Source organism: Felis catus, chromosome F2 (genome assembly GCF_018350175.1).
Source record: "Felis catus isolate Fca126 chromosome F2, F.catus_Fca126_mat1.0, whole genome shotgun sequence".
Taxonomy (NCBI): domain Eukaryota; kingdom Metazoa; phylum Chordata; class Mammalia; order Carnivora; family Felidae; genus Felis; species Felis catus.
Window position 1 is genome coordinate 74,065,378 of NC_058385.1, and position 15,858 is coordinate 74,081,235.

Below are 15,858 nucleotides of genomic sequence, written 5' to 3' on the forward strand. Positions count from 1 at the left end.
AGGCCGGGCAAGGTCTCCCCAAACCTCGTTGAATATCTACCACGCTAACGGGTCACATCTTCTCGTTCACGCGTGGGGCCTCCTAAAGCGTTCATCTGCCCCTCCCTACGAGGTCCTCGCGTGCTGTTCGCCTCTGCCCAAGACCACCTTCTGCTGGTCCTCTGCAAAGCCCACCACTTCGCATCCCGCGATCGTCAGCGCTCAGTCCAGCAGCTTCCCTGAGCATCCCCTATACACGGACCACCGGACGGCAGGACCCCCGGGCGCCACCCCCGGACTCTGGCCCTTCCTGTGCAGCACCCTGACTTATTAGACGCCTGCCTGTTTACTTCTGGCTCCCCCACGGGGCCGTAAGCTCTAGGACAGCAGAGACTGTCTTTGGAATGTGCCAGTGACAGCCTCCCGTCCCCGGTACATAGGGGGTGTTCTACTGATATTTCTGGATAGAGAGAAAGAATATACGGACGAACGAATGAACGAGCACATGGACGAATGAACGAACGAATGAATGAATTTAACTTTCAGAGACACGTCCATGCGCCAATGAAGATCACAAGGAGTGTTAGTGTCATCAGTTCAGACAGAATCGTGGGAAGGGAAGGGAGGGATTTTACTACCTAGACAGGAGAAGTCGCACCAGTCCTTGAAAAAGTGCACGACAGGGGCATGAGGAAAGTTTTCGTTCGGGGATTGAACATGAAGAGGCCAAGAGAGCTACAAAGAGAAAGGGGTACACATTCATTAAACTCCAGGAATATGACCAAAAAATGGAAAGAACTAAAAGGATGAATGAGAGTGCTTAATGAAACACAACAGAAAGGGAGCTCGGGTTGCTGCAGGGTCAGAGGACATGAAATCAGGAGAAGAGCTGGGCGCTCTTTAAAGGCAGATGGACTGGCGGCGGTGAGACGGGGCATCTTGTCATGAGAAGGAAGGAACACGCGAAGGACTAGCCCTTCCTCACCAGAGCCGAAGGTGGAAACAACCCAAATGGCATCAACCGGTGAGTGGGTGAACAGAAACGTGGTCCGTGCAGACAATGGAGTACTACTCGGCCGCAAAGAGGAAGGGAATTCTAATACCCGCTACAACACAGATGAGCCCCGAAGACGTTACGCTACGCGAAAGGACACAAGACCACAAGTGATTCCGTTTATACGAAGTATCGAGAATTGGCAAATCTATAGAGACAGAGCGCAGGCTCGCGGGTGCCAGGGCACAGGGTACGTTTCTCATTTCCCTGTGAAATGACCACTTAGTGGCCATGCGCTTCCGTCCTGCGGTGATGAGGCTGTCCTGGGGCTCAGCGGTGGTAAGGCCTCACGGCATCGTGAAGTTACCGAGTGCCTCCGAATCGGACACTTGAGATGGCTGAAGTGGCGAGTTTTAAGTTATGTGTATTTTACCACAAGCAAACAAAGTGGGACGTCGGGCTGTGAGTACATGTCCTGGCCCCTCTGATTACTGTAGTTACTTTGACAAGACTCGCTCTCTGGAAATTTACTCCCTTTTGGATAAATGTCAGGATAACAATCCCTCTTCCTTCACTGGGTTACTGGAAGATCAGATGAGATAGAGCCCACAAAACGGGCCTTAGAAAGAGAGAGGACTGTATTAAAATGCATGCAGTGAATGTTCACTGGCTCCCATTATCCCATTACCAGTATTCATTCATTCACTCACTCAGGCGTTCATTCGTTCCTGCACTCACACCTTGTGGGTGCTGGAGACATAAGGAGGGCCGAACAAAGTTCCTGCCTTGGCCGCACATTTAAAAAAAATGCAAGTAAATTAACAGTTTGTCAGGTAGAAATCAAAAAGCGCCAAGAGGTGGGAGGAAGTGCTGGGGTAGGGGTAGGCACTGTTTTACATCGGATAGCAGGGCACAGGGGCCTCCATAATGAAGTGACATGTGACCAGAGGCCCGCAGGAAGTGAGGCAGCCAGCCACGTGGGCACCCAGGGTGATGGCGGTGCAGGCAGAGGGATGCATGGGTGCAAAGTCCCGAGGCACCATTGTGTCTTGAAAAGGCTGAAGAAGTGGAAAGACCCTATACGTGGACCCTGAAGTCAGACGCATGAAGGACAGTGAGCCGAAACCTACGATCCTAAAGAAATGAGGCAGGGACGCAGCCAGGGGAAAAAGTGTCTGCTGGAGGTAAAAAAAAAAAAAAAAAAAAAAAAAAGCTGCAGGGGGTACCCCTGGGTCTCTAAGAGGGGACTGGGAGGCAGGGGCCACCACCCGCTGCCTGGTGCTTACTGTCACATCAGAGTGATTTGGAAAAAACAAGGAGGAATATAAAAGGACAGCGGCAGTAGGGAAAGCCGAGGGGCCCGTGGTATCAGCGTTAGGAAACAGCAAAGCTGTGACAATTATGTAAACTAGGCCTGAGCGGCAGGGCCAGGGTGGCTCAGTCGGTTGAGCTTTAGAGTCTTGGTTTCAGCTCAGGTGGTGATCCCAAAGTCATGGGCTGGGTGAAGAGCCTGCCTGGGATTCTCTCTCTCCTGTCTCTCTGCCCCTTCCCCCGGTTCATGCGCCCTCCCTCACAAACAGGATTTAAAAAATTAAAAGTAGGGGCACCTGGGTGGCTCAGTTGGTTAAGCCTCTGACTTTGGCTCAGGGCATGATCTCACAGCTCGAGAGTTCGAGCCCCATGCCGGGCTCTGTGCTGACAGCTCAGAGCCTGTCGCCTGCTTCTGATTCTGTGTCTCTTTCTACCTCTGCCCCTCCCTCCCCTGCTCATGCTCTGTCTCTCTCTCTCTCAAAAATAAATAAACATTTTTAAAAATTACAAAAAAGGTTAAAAGTAAATAACGAAACTCTGCCTTCCAAACAGAAAGTCCAAAGTTCGTAGCCCTGGGATTATGGGTTTATTTACCTCTGCCTTTGTTTTCATTTCCATGCTTTTTAAAATTACGGTAAGTTCTCGGGCTTAAAAAACAAAACAAAACTTCGTTTGGCAAACCAAATTCCATTACAAAATACTTCAGGACTCAAGAGATGGCACTGAGAATGACACCAGAGAAGCCATTAAGTAAACCCATAATAAAATGACTTTACCTATAGACAGCAAGGTCCAGGATGATCTGGTGACGTTTTTCATCATCTTCCAAGGAGAAGTCAAGTCTAAGGAACAATCAATCCGTTGGGGGGAAGAAAAAAAAAAGATGACGTCTTTAGCAATACCGTACAGGTATCCCACCCCTTATCAAAAGTAAACTTGGTAATAAGTATATACTAATCCCCGATGACAAACTTATTCTGGGAGGTGTTATTTAAAACTCTCAACGGAAACCTACAATACACGCATAAATTATTTATTTACCTTGTTGAAATGTGAGAATCCTAAGGCAAACTACATACAAAAAAAGTAGCATTGGTGCAGAGATAGAGACATCTGGTGGTTAAAGCTTTCTTTTCGATTTCATTCAAGTTTGTTAGAAGCAAAACTAAAACGCTGGGATTGTTTATGGGGAAGAAAATGTCATATCTGCCTCCCTTACCCAGCGTTCTATCCCTTCAGTTTTAAATAGTCCTGTCTTCCTTCTTTCTCCTTGCCATCTTTTTTTTTTCTCCTTTCATTGTTGACCTTTGCACCACCTTGGAAAATGCTGAGACACTGCCCATGATCTATCACCTCCATATAGACGAAGAAACAGAGGTTCAGAGAGGTTGACACAGCTGGGAAGGCGGCCATGTGAGCCTGGAGAGGCAGGATTTCAAAGCCCTACATCTTTCAACTATACCGTAGGGCTCGGTCTGAGGTATAACTTCCATAGTGTCAACATACCATTCAGAATTATTTGGCTGATTTATTTTGAGCATTTCACTTGTCATACCATTCTGTAAAGTATATAGTAAAACAATATTAAAGGATGTATGCTAAATCGTTTGGAACAATTTGGCCATCAGCAAGATGCCCGTGTGGGGCCGTCCCTTTTGGTGCTTTCAATGACCCAGCCATGCGGGACTCCTTCAGTTGCTCAAATGACCCATCCCTTTGTGATCTCCTCTCAGGAGCTTTCTTATGTGCCGGTCCCTCTGCCTTGATTGCTTATGCCCCAATTGTCCAGCCAGCCAACTTGAACTCTCTCTTCGCAGATCATTTGAAAGGTAATTTCAGAGAGGTTTTCTACGGTAGAGATTGCTATTCATTCCCTCACGGTCCACTTCCCCTTTCTCCACAGTAATAGGACCCCTGATTTTAACCAGGAACATGGCCGTGCAGAATAAAGGTGACACTTTCCTGCGCCCCCCGCAGCTGGATATAGTCATGTGATTTAGTTCCCTGAAGGAGAGCATTATATGGCACTCTCTAGGAATTTCCTTAAAGAGAGGGCGCATGTGTCCTTTTCTCCCTCTCTTCTTCTTCCTCCAGTTGGATGGAAGAGACTATGGGAGACCCAGTCATGAACTACAAAGACTACTTAGCAAGCTACTGCAACTCTCCGGGCAAGAGGCAGATGACACGTTCTAAGGTGGTGGGGGATGGCGTTAGTGACAAGCCATGGATTCAGGTGATATGGAAGGAAGAAATTATAAGGTCACTGATAACATGACAGAGAGAAGAGTCAAGGATGAATCCAAGGTGGATGCTTGCTACTGAGTTGGAGAACGCTGGGGAACGAGACAGAAAGTGATCATGGGGATAGAAATTAGGACTTCTGTTTCTCTCATGGTAAGTTTATAATACCTATCTTATAATCATATGGCGAGGACAAATAGCTCATTAAACCCAAGCCTTGAGTTCAGGGAAGAGGTTGGATCTGGTTGTAATGTACAGATGGTGTTTAAAGCCATGGAATTTGGTGAGAGCTTCATAGAGTCAACGTGAAACAAGAAGGCAGCTGAGGAGTTGGCCACCACTTAGGTACATCACAAAGAGAATCTGGCAAAGCCTATGAAGACGAGCAGGTAATAAGGCCAAAGAATCTGAAGCAAAGGGAAGAAATTGCTTTAAGAAGGAAGATGATGATCAGTTTGGTCAAATTTGCTGGGTCAAGTACATAGGGCCTGAGTTTTTAAATGATGTGACTGAACATAGGGATAATGTGACCACAGAACACAAAAATGATGTGACCATGGAACACAGAGATGATGAGAACACAGAACATGGAGATGGTGTGACCATGGAACATGGACATGATGTGACCATGGAACACGGAGATGATATGACCACGGAACATGGGGATGATGTGAACACAGAACACAGAGATGATGTAAACAGAAAACATAGATGTGAGGTGAACAGAGAACAGAGAGCTGATGTGAACATATAGAAATGATGTAACTACAAAAGTTTTATGTGACAGGATATGCAGACATGGTTTTAAGAAGGAAAGCGAAGTAGGGAACTGGTGACCGAGTCCAGGCATCTCCATGAGGAACAGCAGCTATAAAGAGGGGCAGAGAAATAGGGCTGATGCTGCAAGGGAAACTGCAGAAAGGGAGCTTTCTTATTTTTTTTTGAAGATGGACAATATCAGGGCACCTGGGTGGCTCAGTCGGTTAAGCATCTGACTCTTGGTTTCGGCTCAGGTCATGATCTCATGGTTCGTGAGTTTGGGCCCCAAGTCGTGCTGGACGCTGCTGGTGTGGAGCCTGCTTGGGATTCTCTCTCTCTTCCCACTCCCCTGCTCATGGTCTCTCTCTCTCTCTCTCTCTCAAAATAAATAAATAAAACTTAAAACAAAGATACACGATGTCACAACATGCGTATACTGATGAGAGCAATTTGGTAGGAGGGAGACAAGTGATCCGGAAGAGAAGGAATCATTGCAGAAGCAAGTCCTCTACAGGAAGAGGTTTGGGATCAGTCCACCAGCAGAGAGAGTCACTCTGTAGGGGAAGTCCACCCACTGCAGCAGGAGGCAAGAGAGTATGTGGACAGGTCCAGGGACACTGGTAAATCAGATGGGAAAACTTCTGATTGCTTCTGTTTATGGAGTAAGAAACAAGGTCCCAGTCAGGACCACAGAATGGAAGAAAGAAGGGAGCAGGCAGTGTGAAAGCAGGCTACGGGAAATCAGAGGAGTGAATTACCCAAGAAAGTACAACATGATTGCCGGAAGTCCGCTAGAGATCTATGGTGGCAAATTTACAGTAAGACCGGCAGGGAGAGTTGAATGTTTTCCTCCAGCCTCACGAGGGCAAGTCCAGCAACAGATGGCATGGTAGATTTGGTTGAGATTACGAGAGAGGACGCGGGAAGGAAAGAAGGACAAGGGACTTGAAGATCCATGTCAAGGACGAATCTCTGAGACGAACCATAAAAGCATAGCGGCGTGACAGAAGATAAGAACACGAGGGGAGAGGGGAGGCAGGCAGAAAACCAGCAGGCTGAACAGATTCCTGTTCTTAATGGGGCTTCTGATTGTTGGGCGTGCAGGGCGCTCCCCGGGAGCACAGGAGGTGGTGCCCAGTGGGACACTCGAGGGAAGATTCTGGAGGCGGAAGAGATATAGAAGATGGAAGATCTGAGAATAAGAGTGGATCGTGTGGCTGGCTGAGGGAGGGAACGATGGCAGGGAGTGAGGCAGCGGGGCGAGGGAAAAAGCAAGGCTTTGGTGGATTGTCTGCAAGTAGGACAAAGTCACATGACCAGTGATGGGAGGAGAGGCAGAGGAGGCAGAGAGAGAGAGACAGAGAGACACTTGTCCGGGCGGGGGGTGCGGTGGGGGGGTGAACACGGTCTTCTGCAGCGAGTGGGGCAGAGGGCGAGTGTGAGGGCTGGGCAGGGCTAAGCGCACGACCGCAATAAGGACGGAGGTGGTATTATCTAGACGGCCCCGGCTCTAAGGGGGCTGGGAACTTTTAGGGAAAGGGAAGAAAAATGGTCTGAGAGTGGCTACCAGGTTCAACTTTCCTCGTGGTGTATGTACGTGGCGAGGGAGAATATGGAGGGCAGCTGTGGAAGCAGAACCCTGAGTTTCCCTTAGTGAAAGAAGATGAAAGGGACGTTGAGAGACAAGGTTGAGGATCGAGGCTTTGCTGACCAACACATACTCCAGAGGGCACAGAGGCAGGGAAGGAGGGGTCAGCAGGGGGGAAGAGAATGAGGTGTACAGAGCCACAGGGGACTAAGTTTCTGGTGGTGACGGATGACCCAGGAGGGCAAGGAAGGGTGATGACAGCAGGATGGAAGTTGGGAGGAGGAGGTGTTCAGTTCTTCACAGAACCCCCCTCAATACGGTTAGCAGGAGGGGCAGGTAACGTGGGCAGTGTGGTGGGGGGAGAGGTGGTCTCACCAGGGGCCCAGAGGGCTCTGAGGGTCTCCCTTAAGCCCCCTGCTATAGGCTGAGAGACAATCTTCCCACTAGATTTCTGAGCTCAGTGAATGCAGACACCTGTCATCTTCACTGCCATATCCTCATGCTTAGTATCGTGTCTCGGGCTACGTTAATTTCTGCAGGAGAGAGAAGGGCTGTGTGTGTGAGGGGCTGGTAGATATGAACTTGATCACGGAAGTCACTAGAGCTGGGTTAGCACGAGCAAGTCAGTCACACCATCTATGAGCTACGTGGCCTTGGACAAGCCACTCTACGTCTCCCAGGCTCAGGCTTTGAACCTCTGAGAAGGAAATACTGCCTGGCATGTAAGATTGCCACGCAGATGGAAAACACGATGCCTGGAAATGATCAGGACGGTCTCTTTATCCTGGTCCTGGTGTCGAAAACGAAGTACTGAAAAGAAACAGGCTTTGAGCAATGAAATGAAGCCAACGAGGTTTAGTCCAAAGGCTTTTTGGTCGGTATTTTGGCTATAAATGGCCTTTTTTGGTTTTTTAAATTTTGCCTGCTTTCTAGTTTTAGATTTTAAGACAGCCAGATAGGGCAGCCATCATTACACTTGAGCATTTCCAGGTCGAATATTTTCCCTCTCTCATTAACGTCCCTGAAGGATCTCCATCAGTTTCTTTCCTCAGCTCTCACGTGCTTTGTAGATGTGTCCCAGAGCGTCCAGTAGAGGGACACATAGGAAAGGTACCAATACTCTCAGCCAGCTTGTTCGTGTGGCGCTTTACAAATTAATAGACATAACAATAATGCACGTGGAATTTTCAGGCAGAAAAGCGTATGGGGCCCAAAGTTTCCGCGGATACATAACTAAGATTCCCATATGTCAAGATCATTTTCTGAACACCAAGAAAATGAAATATAACGTTATGCACTCGAAAACATCAGAGATGTTCTACTCTCAACTATGCACAAAATGACATTCTTATCGGGCTCCTCGAGCTTGTGAAGAATGCTTAGATATATTCTCCGCGAAGCAAACCCGCAACGGAAACCATCATCAGGACCACCCCCATGCGCTTGACTTCTTCAAGCCTCTCTTTGGCCTCACGTACTTGGGGTCGTTCACATTCAACACTTTTCCATCTTCGGTGATCAAAATTCTGGGTGGTTTCACTTTCTTCTTCTTTCCACTTGAGATGGGAGCAAAGGGCAGTGGGGAGAGAGAAAAACAACGTAAAAGGAATATTTTTGTGACACCGTTTAAGAAAAATTGATCAGGCATTTGTGAATACATGAATAATTCACCATTATGAAGTCCATTCTGTTACTCCTACGCTGGGAATTGACAGGGCAGATTTCTTTATGATCGTTATCTATATCTTTAAGGCAAAAATGTGACCTAGACAATTTGGCAGTTAATTCAAAAGGGGGAAAAAATCCTCTTTTTCATGAAATATCCATGAATATTTAAATTCATCTATTTTATGCATGATTTACCCAGATAACTGTCGATTCTCCATTGGTGGATATAGCCTCTGCTTTAATTAAAGTTTTAATTTTTAGGGGTGCCTGGGTGGCTCAGTCAGTTGAGCATCTGACTGTTGGCTTTGGCTCATGTCATGGTCTCATGGTTCATGAGACTGAACCCTTCGTGGCTGTCAGCACAGAGCCTGCTTGGGATTTTCTCTCTCTCTCTCTCTCTCTCTCCCTGCCCCCCCCTCCCAAAACAAATAAATGAACTTTTAAAAAAATTATAATTTTTAAAATGCCAAGTAGATTCGACTCTATAGAAATAAAAATACCAGTACATGAGATTCTACATAAACAAATGTCTATCACAGAATTACTCATAGTGGCAAAACTCTGGAGCTATGAGGAAAACCCATCAACGGAGGAGTCAGTGGCCTAACTATATTCATGCTATGAAATATTTTGCGGTTGTTAAAAACACGTGTCTGTTCTTTACCTCACTGGTCTAAAAAGTGGTAGAAAATGTGGATGGAGGAAAAGAAACAGTGCAGATAGGAAAGGCTCATGAGATAACATGAAAAATGTAGAGCATAGTCCTAGCTATTTCAACATCACTGAAGATCTATAAAAACCTAAAAAGGCCTATATGGAAAAGCTCTACAAAACCACATGGAGGAATGTGTGTAGATGACAGAACTGTAGGCAAGTCTTTGCCTTGGATTTCCATTCTTCTAATCCCGATTTTGGATAGTGAACTTTATATGAAAATGTACATTTATTCACATTTTGCTGCATTTTAAGCTGGTTCTCCCGGTCCAGGTAAGTTAATGTGTCCATGTACCACATTAGTCTCCATGACGAGGACAATCCAGGGGCATCCTCCAGAAGGGGCAAACATCGCAGGGACCCATGGGACTGGGAACGCCACTGTGTACTTGCACAGAGTGGCTTGGTCTTCTATCCAACCCAGCTGTATTTTATTTTTAGGCTATCAGGGAGAGGAATTTTTTTTTCCTGGTTTCAGGCTCAATACAATGTATTATATGATATACTGTACTATGTATACATTTCCGGCATGCATACATATAGACATATATTGCATATACATGGGTGTATATGTGTATATATGTTGGAAATACAATACATATTATATAAAAACATGTAGAATTTCCATTGCAGAAGGTTCTTAAGTCTGCAGACCACTTTTGCATTTATTGGCTCCTATGATTCTCTCAACCACACAGTGGAGTAGGGAAGGCAGGGAGAGAATCCCTGTTTAACAGACGAGGAAGGAGTTGAGGAGAAGTTGGGTATTTGCCGACATCGCACAGAGAGTAAGCAGCAGAGTTGCCACGTGGACCCACATTTTCTGATGTTTTCCGATGCTCTCCCCAAAGCACTGGGTGGCCTCACCGTATACAGACCACCAAATTTCACAAACAAGCATTTTGGATAAAATTCAATTCTCGTTTTTGTACCTCCCTATCTAGCTACTGAATAAAATTGTATGAAAGCAGCAGAGATTGCTAATGGTTGTGTTCACTCCTTCAGCTTCTTGCTCGCAGGCGACAATCACAGGGAAAGACACTGGGCTTCGCGCCTGTAACTGCCGTGCAGACGACGGTATTTCAGAGCTAAGTGATCCCATCCCCAAGCACACGAATTGTAAGCATTTCCGTAAGTGATACATTTTACGTACTAGATTTGAGCGATGACATGAAATGGAATGACACCGAGTTGAGCTTTTAAAAAGCTTCCCTGACAATCAGAGCATAAGCGTTCGAGCTTCTAACAAATCGTCAAGTTCGATCTAAACAGTTTCAGAAGTGAAAGCGTGCTGTTGAATGTCCAAGACGGTTGTACTGGGAAAACAATGCCTCATAAGACTGCTTTCTAATTTTGCAAATTATGAGACACAACGGAACTTATTCGTCCCGCAAAGTGGCCTTTTCCTCGGTGCCATGGTAATCAGTATCTCTAACCCGGGACATCCCTACTGCTTGATTCGTTGAAAATTGTTAAAAAAAAAAAATTAAAGACATCCAAAAGACATCCAGCAGCACTATCAACAATAGCCAAAGGATGGAAAGAGCCCAAATGTCCATCGATGGATGAATGGATAAAGAAGATGTGGTTTATATATACAATGGAGTATTACTCGGCAATCAAAAAGAATGAAATCTTGCCATTTGCAACTACGTGGATGGAACTGGAGGGTATTATGCTAAGTGAAATTAGTCAGAGAAAGACAAAAATCATGACTTCACTCATATGAGGACTTTATGAGACAAAACAGATGAACATAAGGGAAGGGAAACAAACATAATATGAAAACAGGGAGGGGGACAAAACAGAAGAGACTCATAAATATGGAGAACAAATTGAGGGTTGCTGGAGGGGTTGTGGGAGGGGGGATGAGCTAAATGGGTAGGGGGCACTAAGGAATCTACTCCTGAAATCACTGTTGCACTAGATGCTAACTAATTTGGATGTAAATTAAAAAAATAATAATAATAAAAATAAAATAAAGGTATCAACAAGGAGAAAAAAACAGAAAAAAAATTAAAGACATCCAAACAAGACCCTACGTAAAATGCCATAATTCATGACATCCTAAAGAAGGCAGTTTGATATTAACAAATGTCAGTAGACACAATTCAACAGGAAGCTGAACTTAGAAGCCAAGTCAATTAAGTGATGGCTAGCAAAGATTGAACACAGAGAAGGAGTAAACCCTGTGCAATCAAGAAAATACAGTCCATAGCAGGGCATTGCCTCACTGTGGAATACCTTAATTTTTCTTGGTCTTTCCGTTGTTTTTCCATATGCCTAAGTGTTTCCAATCTAGATTCAGGAGTAAACAAAGAGGGCTTGTTCCAGAATTCCAGGTCATCCTCATTGTCCTTGAATCTCTTTTGGTTGTATTCCCCTTCTTGTCCTTCCTGGACATGGTCTTTGTGCTCTCCTGAAAACGGGCTGGGAGAGAACAAACAGACACACAGAGCATGTGAGACCAGTACTGGATGTCTGAGTTTCATCCTAAATGCCGCCCTTCAATCTCTTACACACTTTTCTTGTGTTGTCTTCGTACCTTTGAGTGACAAAACACCTCTGAAAGAGAGCCAACGTAAGCCATGCTGGATGAACGTACTGTCCCAAATGGGACAGGCCCTCATCATCTAACACGGGGCATAGTGCAGTGATCGGATGAGAAGCTCCCAGGCTGGTGGGATGTGAGTCACCTGTGGAGCCGTGTTAAGGGCACAGATGCCTCGACCTCCCACCAGAAAGTCTACTCAATAGATGTGGGGTTGGGCCCAGGAATCTGTGTTTTATGACAGCTTGCAAGAGGTTCTGATGATCAAACTCAGGGACAACTGGGCCTTCCCAAGCACCCCACTTCCAGGCTGGGACTCCTCAATTCCTGCCTCCACACTGCTCCCAGAGGAGTCTTGTCAACAGGCAAATTACATCATATTAGTTCCAGGTTGTTTAATGATGCTCTCTCTCCAAAATTCTCCAGTGGGATATAGGAGATTCGTGGCATGGTTTTTTATGGACAACTTCTGATTTCATAGCTTTGTATAGGAACAGTGCTGTGTGCTCTTTTTTTATTCATGTTTTGTGGGTTGTCAAAGAGTTCTATGGTGTCTCTGACATCAAACGGGTATATGAGATATTCAACAGTCATCCAACGTGGATTCGAGAAATATTTCTTGAGCATCTCCTCTGTGCCCGGCACCAGAGATCCAAGCCTAGGCAAGACAGACAATGACAGTCCTTTCAGGAGATCCTATTCTAGCAGAGCAAAAATGACACCGTTCACATAGTAAGCACTGGGGAACAGTGTTCCTCACCTCTCCCTGCAACATACACTCTATTTCGAAATAACATTGCATGAAAAAATCCACATGAAGCCTTGAGTACCAAGCATGACAAACAGGAAGCGCTCACTGAATGTTACGTTTTGTTATTGTTACTGAAACGAGATAACACAAAAGGCTCATTTAGTTGACCTTCAGATAAGATGCTTTCTGAAGGGATAGACCAAAAGTACTAGAGCATGAGGTTTGAACAATATAAATAGAACAGAGAATAATATCTGCTTACATTTTTTTGCATATTACAAAATGTAACTCGTTTAATAAGCAAAATAATGCAAACTTCTGAAAATGAATACTTTGCCATATAGCTACAGTTCTCTATGGTGTTGAAAAGGCAATCTATTAAGGGGATTTATAATATCCTATCACATCCTAGGTAATCATCACTGAAATAATTGGTTCCATTTCCAGTTAAAATAATTTGTTTAAAAAAAAAGAAGAATTTGTTTTTGGGGGCGCCTGGGTGGCTCAGTCTGTTAAGCGTCTGACTTCGGTTCAGGTCATGATCTTGCGATTTGTGGGTTCGAGCCCCACGTCAGGCTCTGTGCTGACAGCTCAGAGCCTGGAGCCTGCTTTGGATTCTGTGTCTCCCTCTTGTTCTGCCCCTCTGCCCCTCCTCCACTCACACTCTGTCTCTCTCAAAAATAAACATTAAAAAAAAAATTAAAAGGATTGTTTTTTGCTGGAAAGTGACTAATTGGTTCACTTTTCTATTTTGTAAAATGTAAAAAGATAATAATACACATAAACATCATTGCACTTAAGAAAAACTATAGAAATATCAGCTAAATAACTTAAGTCTCCGAAGGCAAAATGCATGGGAATGTGAGCAGCCAGGTGACAAAACAGACTGATCTCATCAGGGTACAAACAAAAACGGGCTCTTCAGCCACTTCCTTCACATCTGTGCTCTCAGAACTCTCTTCCCACTCGTGAGCACATCCCACAGCCCTATGGTCCCATTTAGAAGAGTCCCATCTCCGCCAACACTCATTTTCGGGAATTAGAGGCCTACAATTTAATTTAATTTATTATATTTTAGACAGAGAGGGAGTGAGAGGGGTAGAGAGGAGAGGGAGAGAGGGAGGGAGAGGGAGAATCCCAAGCAGGCTCCACACTCAACGCAGAGCCCGACTCGAGTTCTATCCCACACGCCGGGATTGTGACCTGAGCTGAAATCAAGAGTCTGATGCTCAACCGACTGAGCCACCCAAAGGCCTACAGTTTAAACAAAACTTCACTTACATCCAAATCGAAGCCCTTGCCAAACCCCTCACCCCTCACCTAGCTCATGACTGGGCTGTGCACGGGGAGAGGGGCACGGGCTACGCCAACCCCCCTTCGCTCATCTACTCCTTCCCTCTGTATCCCACCTCGGTGGCTTCTTCAGGTCCCCCCGACTTCAGAAATTTGGGCCTGGGACAATGGATGGGGAGAAGGAGGCAAACATCTCATCTGACACTGATGCTCTTACACCTTGGCACCTGGCTCCCTTTCTAGGGCCGATGCCCAGTTACCGGTTTTGTCTTCTGAGCACATTTACTGGTTCTCAGAGACATTACAATGGCCTTCCAAGTACACTGTTCCCTATCAGAGTGACCAACATACTACCCGGCTGGTCATTTATGACAGCTCAGCTTGGGCCACTGACAGTCCACCCCACGGTCCCTCATTGCCGCTACTCACTTGGACAGTATCCTTTCAAAGAGAGCCAAATGCAGTTCCTTCTACCATGTGTACTTGGCCCATGGGGTATTCCCAAATCCTCGACATGACAGATGCTGAGGCGTGAGTTGATTCCATTGACGCCCACTCTCCTGACACTCCTGCTCTAGGCTATTCCAGGACACATCACATCATTTCAAGTCTCCAGGCTGGAAGGAGGCTGCCTCTAGTCAAGGGGTGAGATGACTGTCTCCCCTTCTTGCAGTCGCCCCCTACATCTTTATGGCATTTCTTCTTGCAGCGTTAAAAGGGAGTGGCTCCCTACTCCTTTCTGACTAAGCGGATGATTCACTATTTTGATGACCGTCCGCCAGAATGTCTGGGTGTCTGTGCAAATAGGCTGAATGCAGTCATGGGAGGAACGGAAGGACCAGTCAGTCCTGTGGAGAAGTAATAGGGCAAGAAACCAACCCAGCCGTGTGCTTCTACTCAATGCAAGCGACAGCCCGCCGTCAACATTTGTCAACTTGTATGAAGCAAGAATAGATGATCCCCAACACATTTTATGTGCCCGTTACAACTGACGCAAAACACTGGGAAAAATGCAGTGAAAAAAGAATATTACAGCATAAACTCACGAACGTAGGTTTAAATATTATAAATAAAATATTAGAAAAATGAATGCAGAAATCTATTACAAATATATCACAGACAAAGTGAGTTTCTTCTGGAAATTCAAGGATGGCTTAATATTGGGAAATATATTAATGTGACTCAACACATTAATAGACAAACATGATTATCTCAATAGATGCCAAAAAAAAAAAAAAAAAAGAAAGCATTTCATAAGATCCAGCATCTGTGATGATAAGAGCGCTTCATCAACTTGGAATCAAAGGAAATTCACTTAACTCTACCAAGACCCCACAGCAAATGTGTTACTTACTGATGAGAAATTGGAAACCTTCCTTTTAAAGTCAGAACCAGATACAGATTCTCACTCTCACTGCTGCCATTTCGCCCTCTACTGGGGCCTTAGCAGGCACCATAAAGAAAACTACAAAGCAGAGGCCTAAGGATTGGAAATTCTTTAAAAGTTGCCATTTATTTAAAAAAAAAAAAAGTGTTTTTCCACATAGAAAACACAGGATCAGGGGCGCCTGGGTGGCTCAGTGGGTTGAGCGACGGACTTCGGTTCAGGTCATGAACTCACAGCTCGTGAGTTCGAGCCCCCGCGTCAGGCTCTGTGCTGACAGCTCGGAGCCTGGAGCCTGCTTTGAATTCTGTGTCTCCCTCTCTCGCTGCCCCAACCCACTCGCATTCTGTCTCTGTCTCTCTCAAAAATAAATAAACATTAAAAAAAAGAAGAAAGAAAAAACACAGGATCATCTACAGACTACGGCACCTTTTTAAAAAGGTCAGCAAGATTGCTTAATACAATATCAGTATATTCGCCTCTTTATCCAACAGCAAGAACCAATTACAAGAGTATTTTAAAAATGCCATTATACAAGATACTTAGAGATAAATCTAATAAAAGAAAACCTTTATAGAGAAAAATTATAGAACCTTATTGAAGGACTCAGAAGAAGGTCTAAATA

At 45.3% G+C, this 15,858-nt stretch overlaps 1 protein-coding gene across 7 annotated transcripts in view; it reads right to left on the reverse strand.

Moving 5' to 3' along the window:
* Nucleotides 1-15,858, reverse strand: part of DNAAF11 (dynein axonemal assembly factor 11) — a 79,847-nt gene that overhangs the window by 35,081 nt on the left and 28,908 nt on the right. For 5 of the 7 annotated variants that reach the window (XM_006943388.5, XM_045049802.1, XM_045049801.1 and 2 more), the window contains exons 6-8: nt 11,499-11,684; nt 8,351-8,428; nt 3,061-3,126 (exon numbers count right to left, since the gene is read on the reverse strand). In XM_006943388.5, coding sequence (XP_006943450.4) covers nt 3,061-3,126; nt 8,351-8,428; nt 11,499-11,684 — 330 coding nt within the window. The remainder of the gene's footprint in view (nt 1-3,060; nt 3,127-8,350; nt 8,429-11,498; nt 11,685-15,858) is intronic. The other 2 variants (XM_045049804.1, XM_045049803.1) reach the window with 2 other exon arrangements.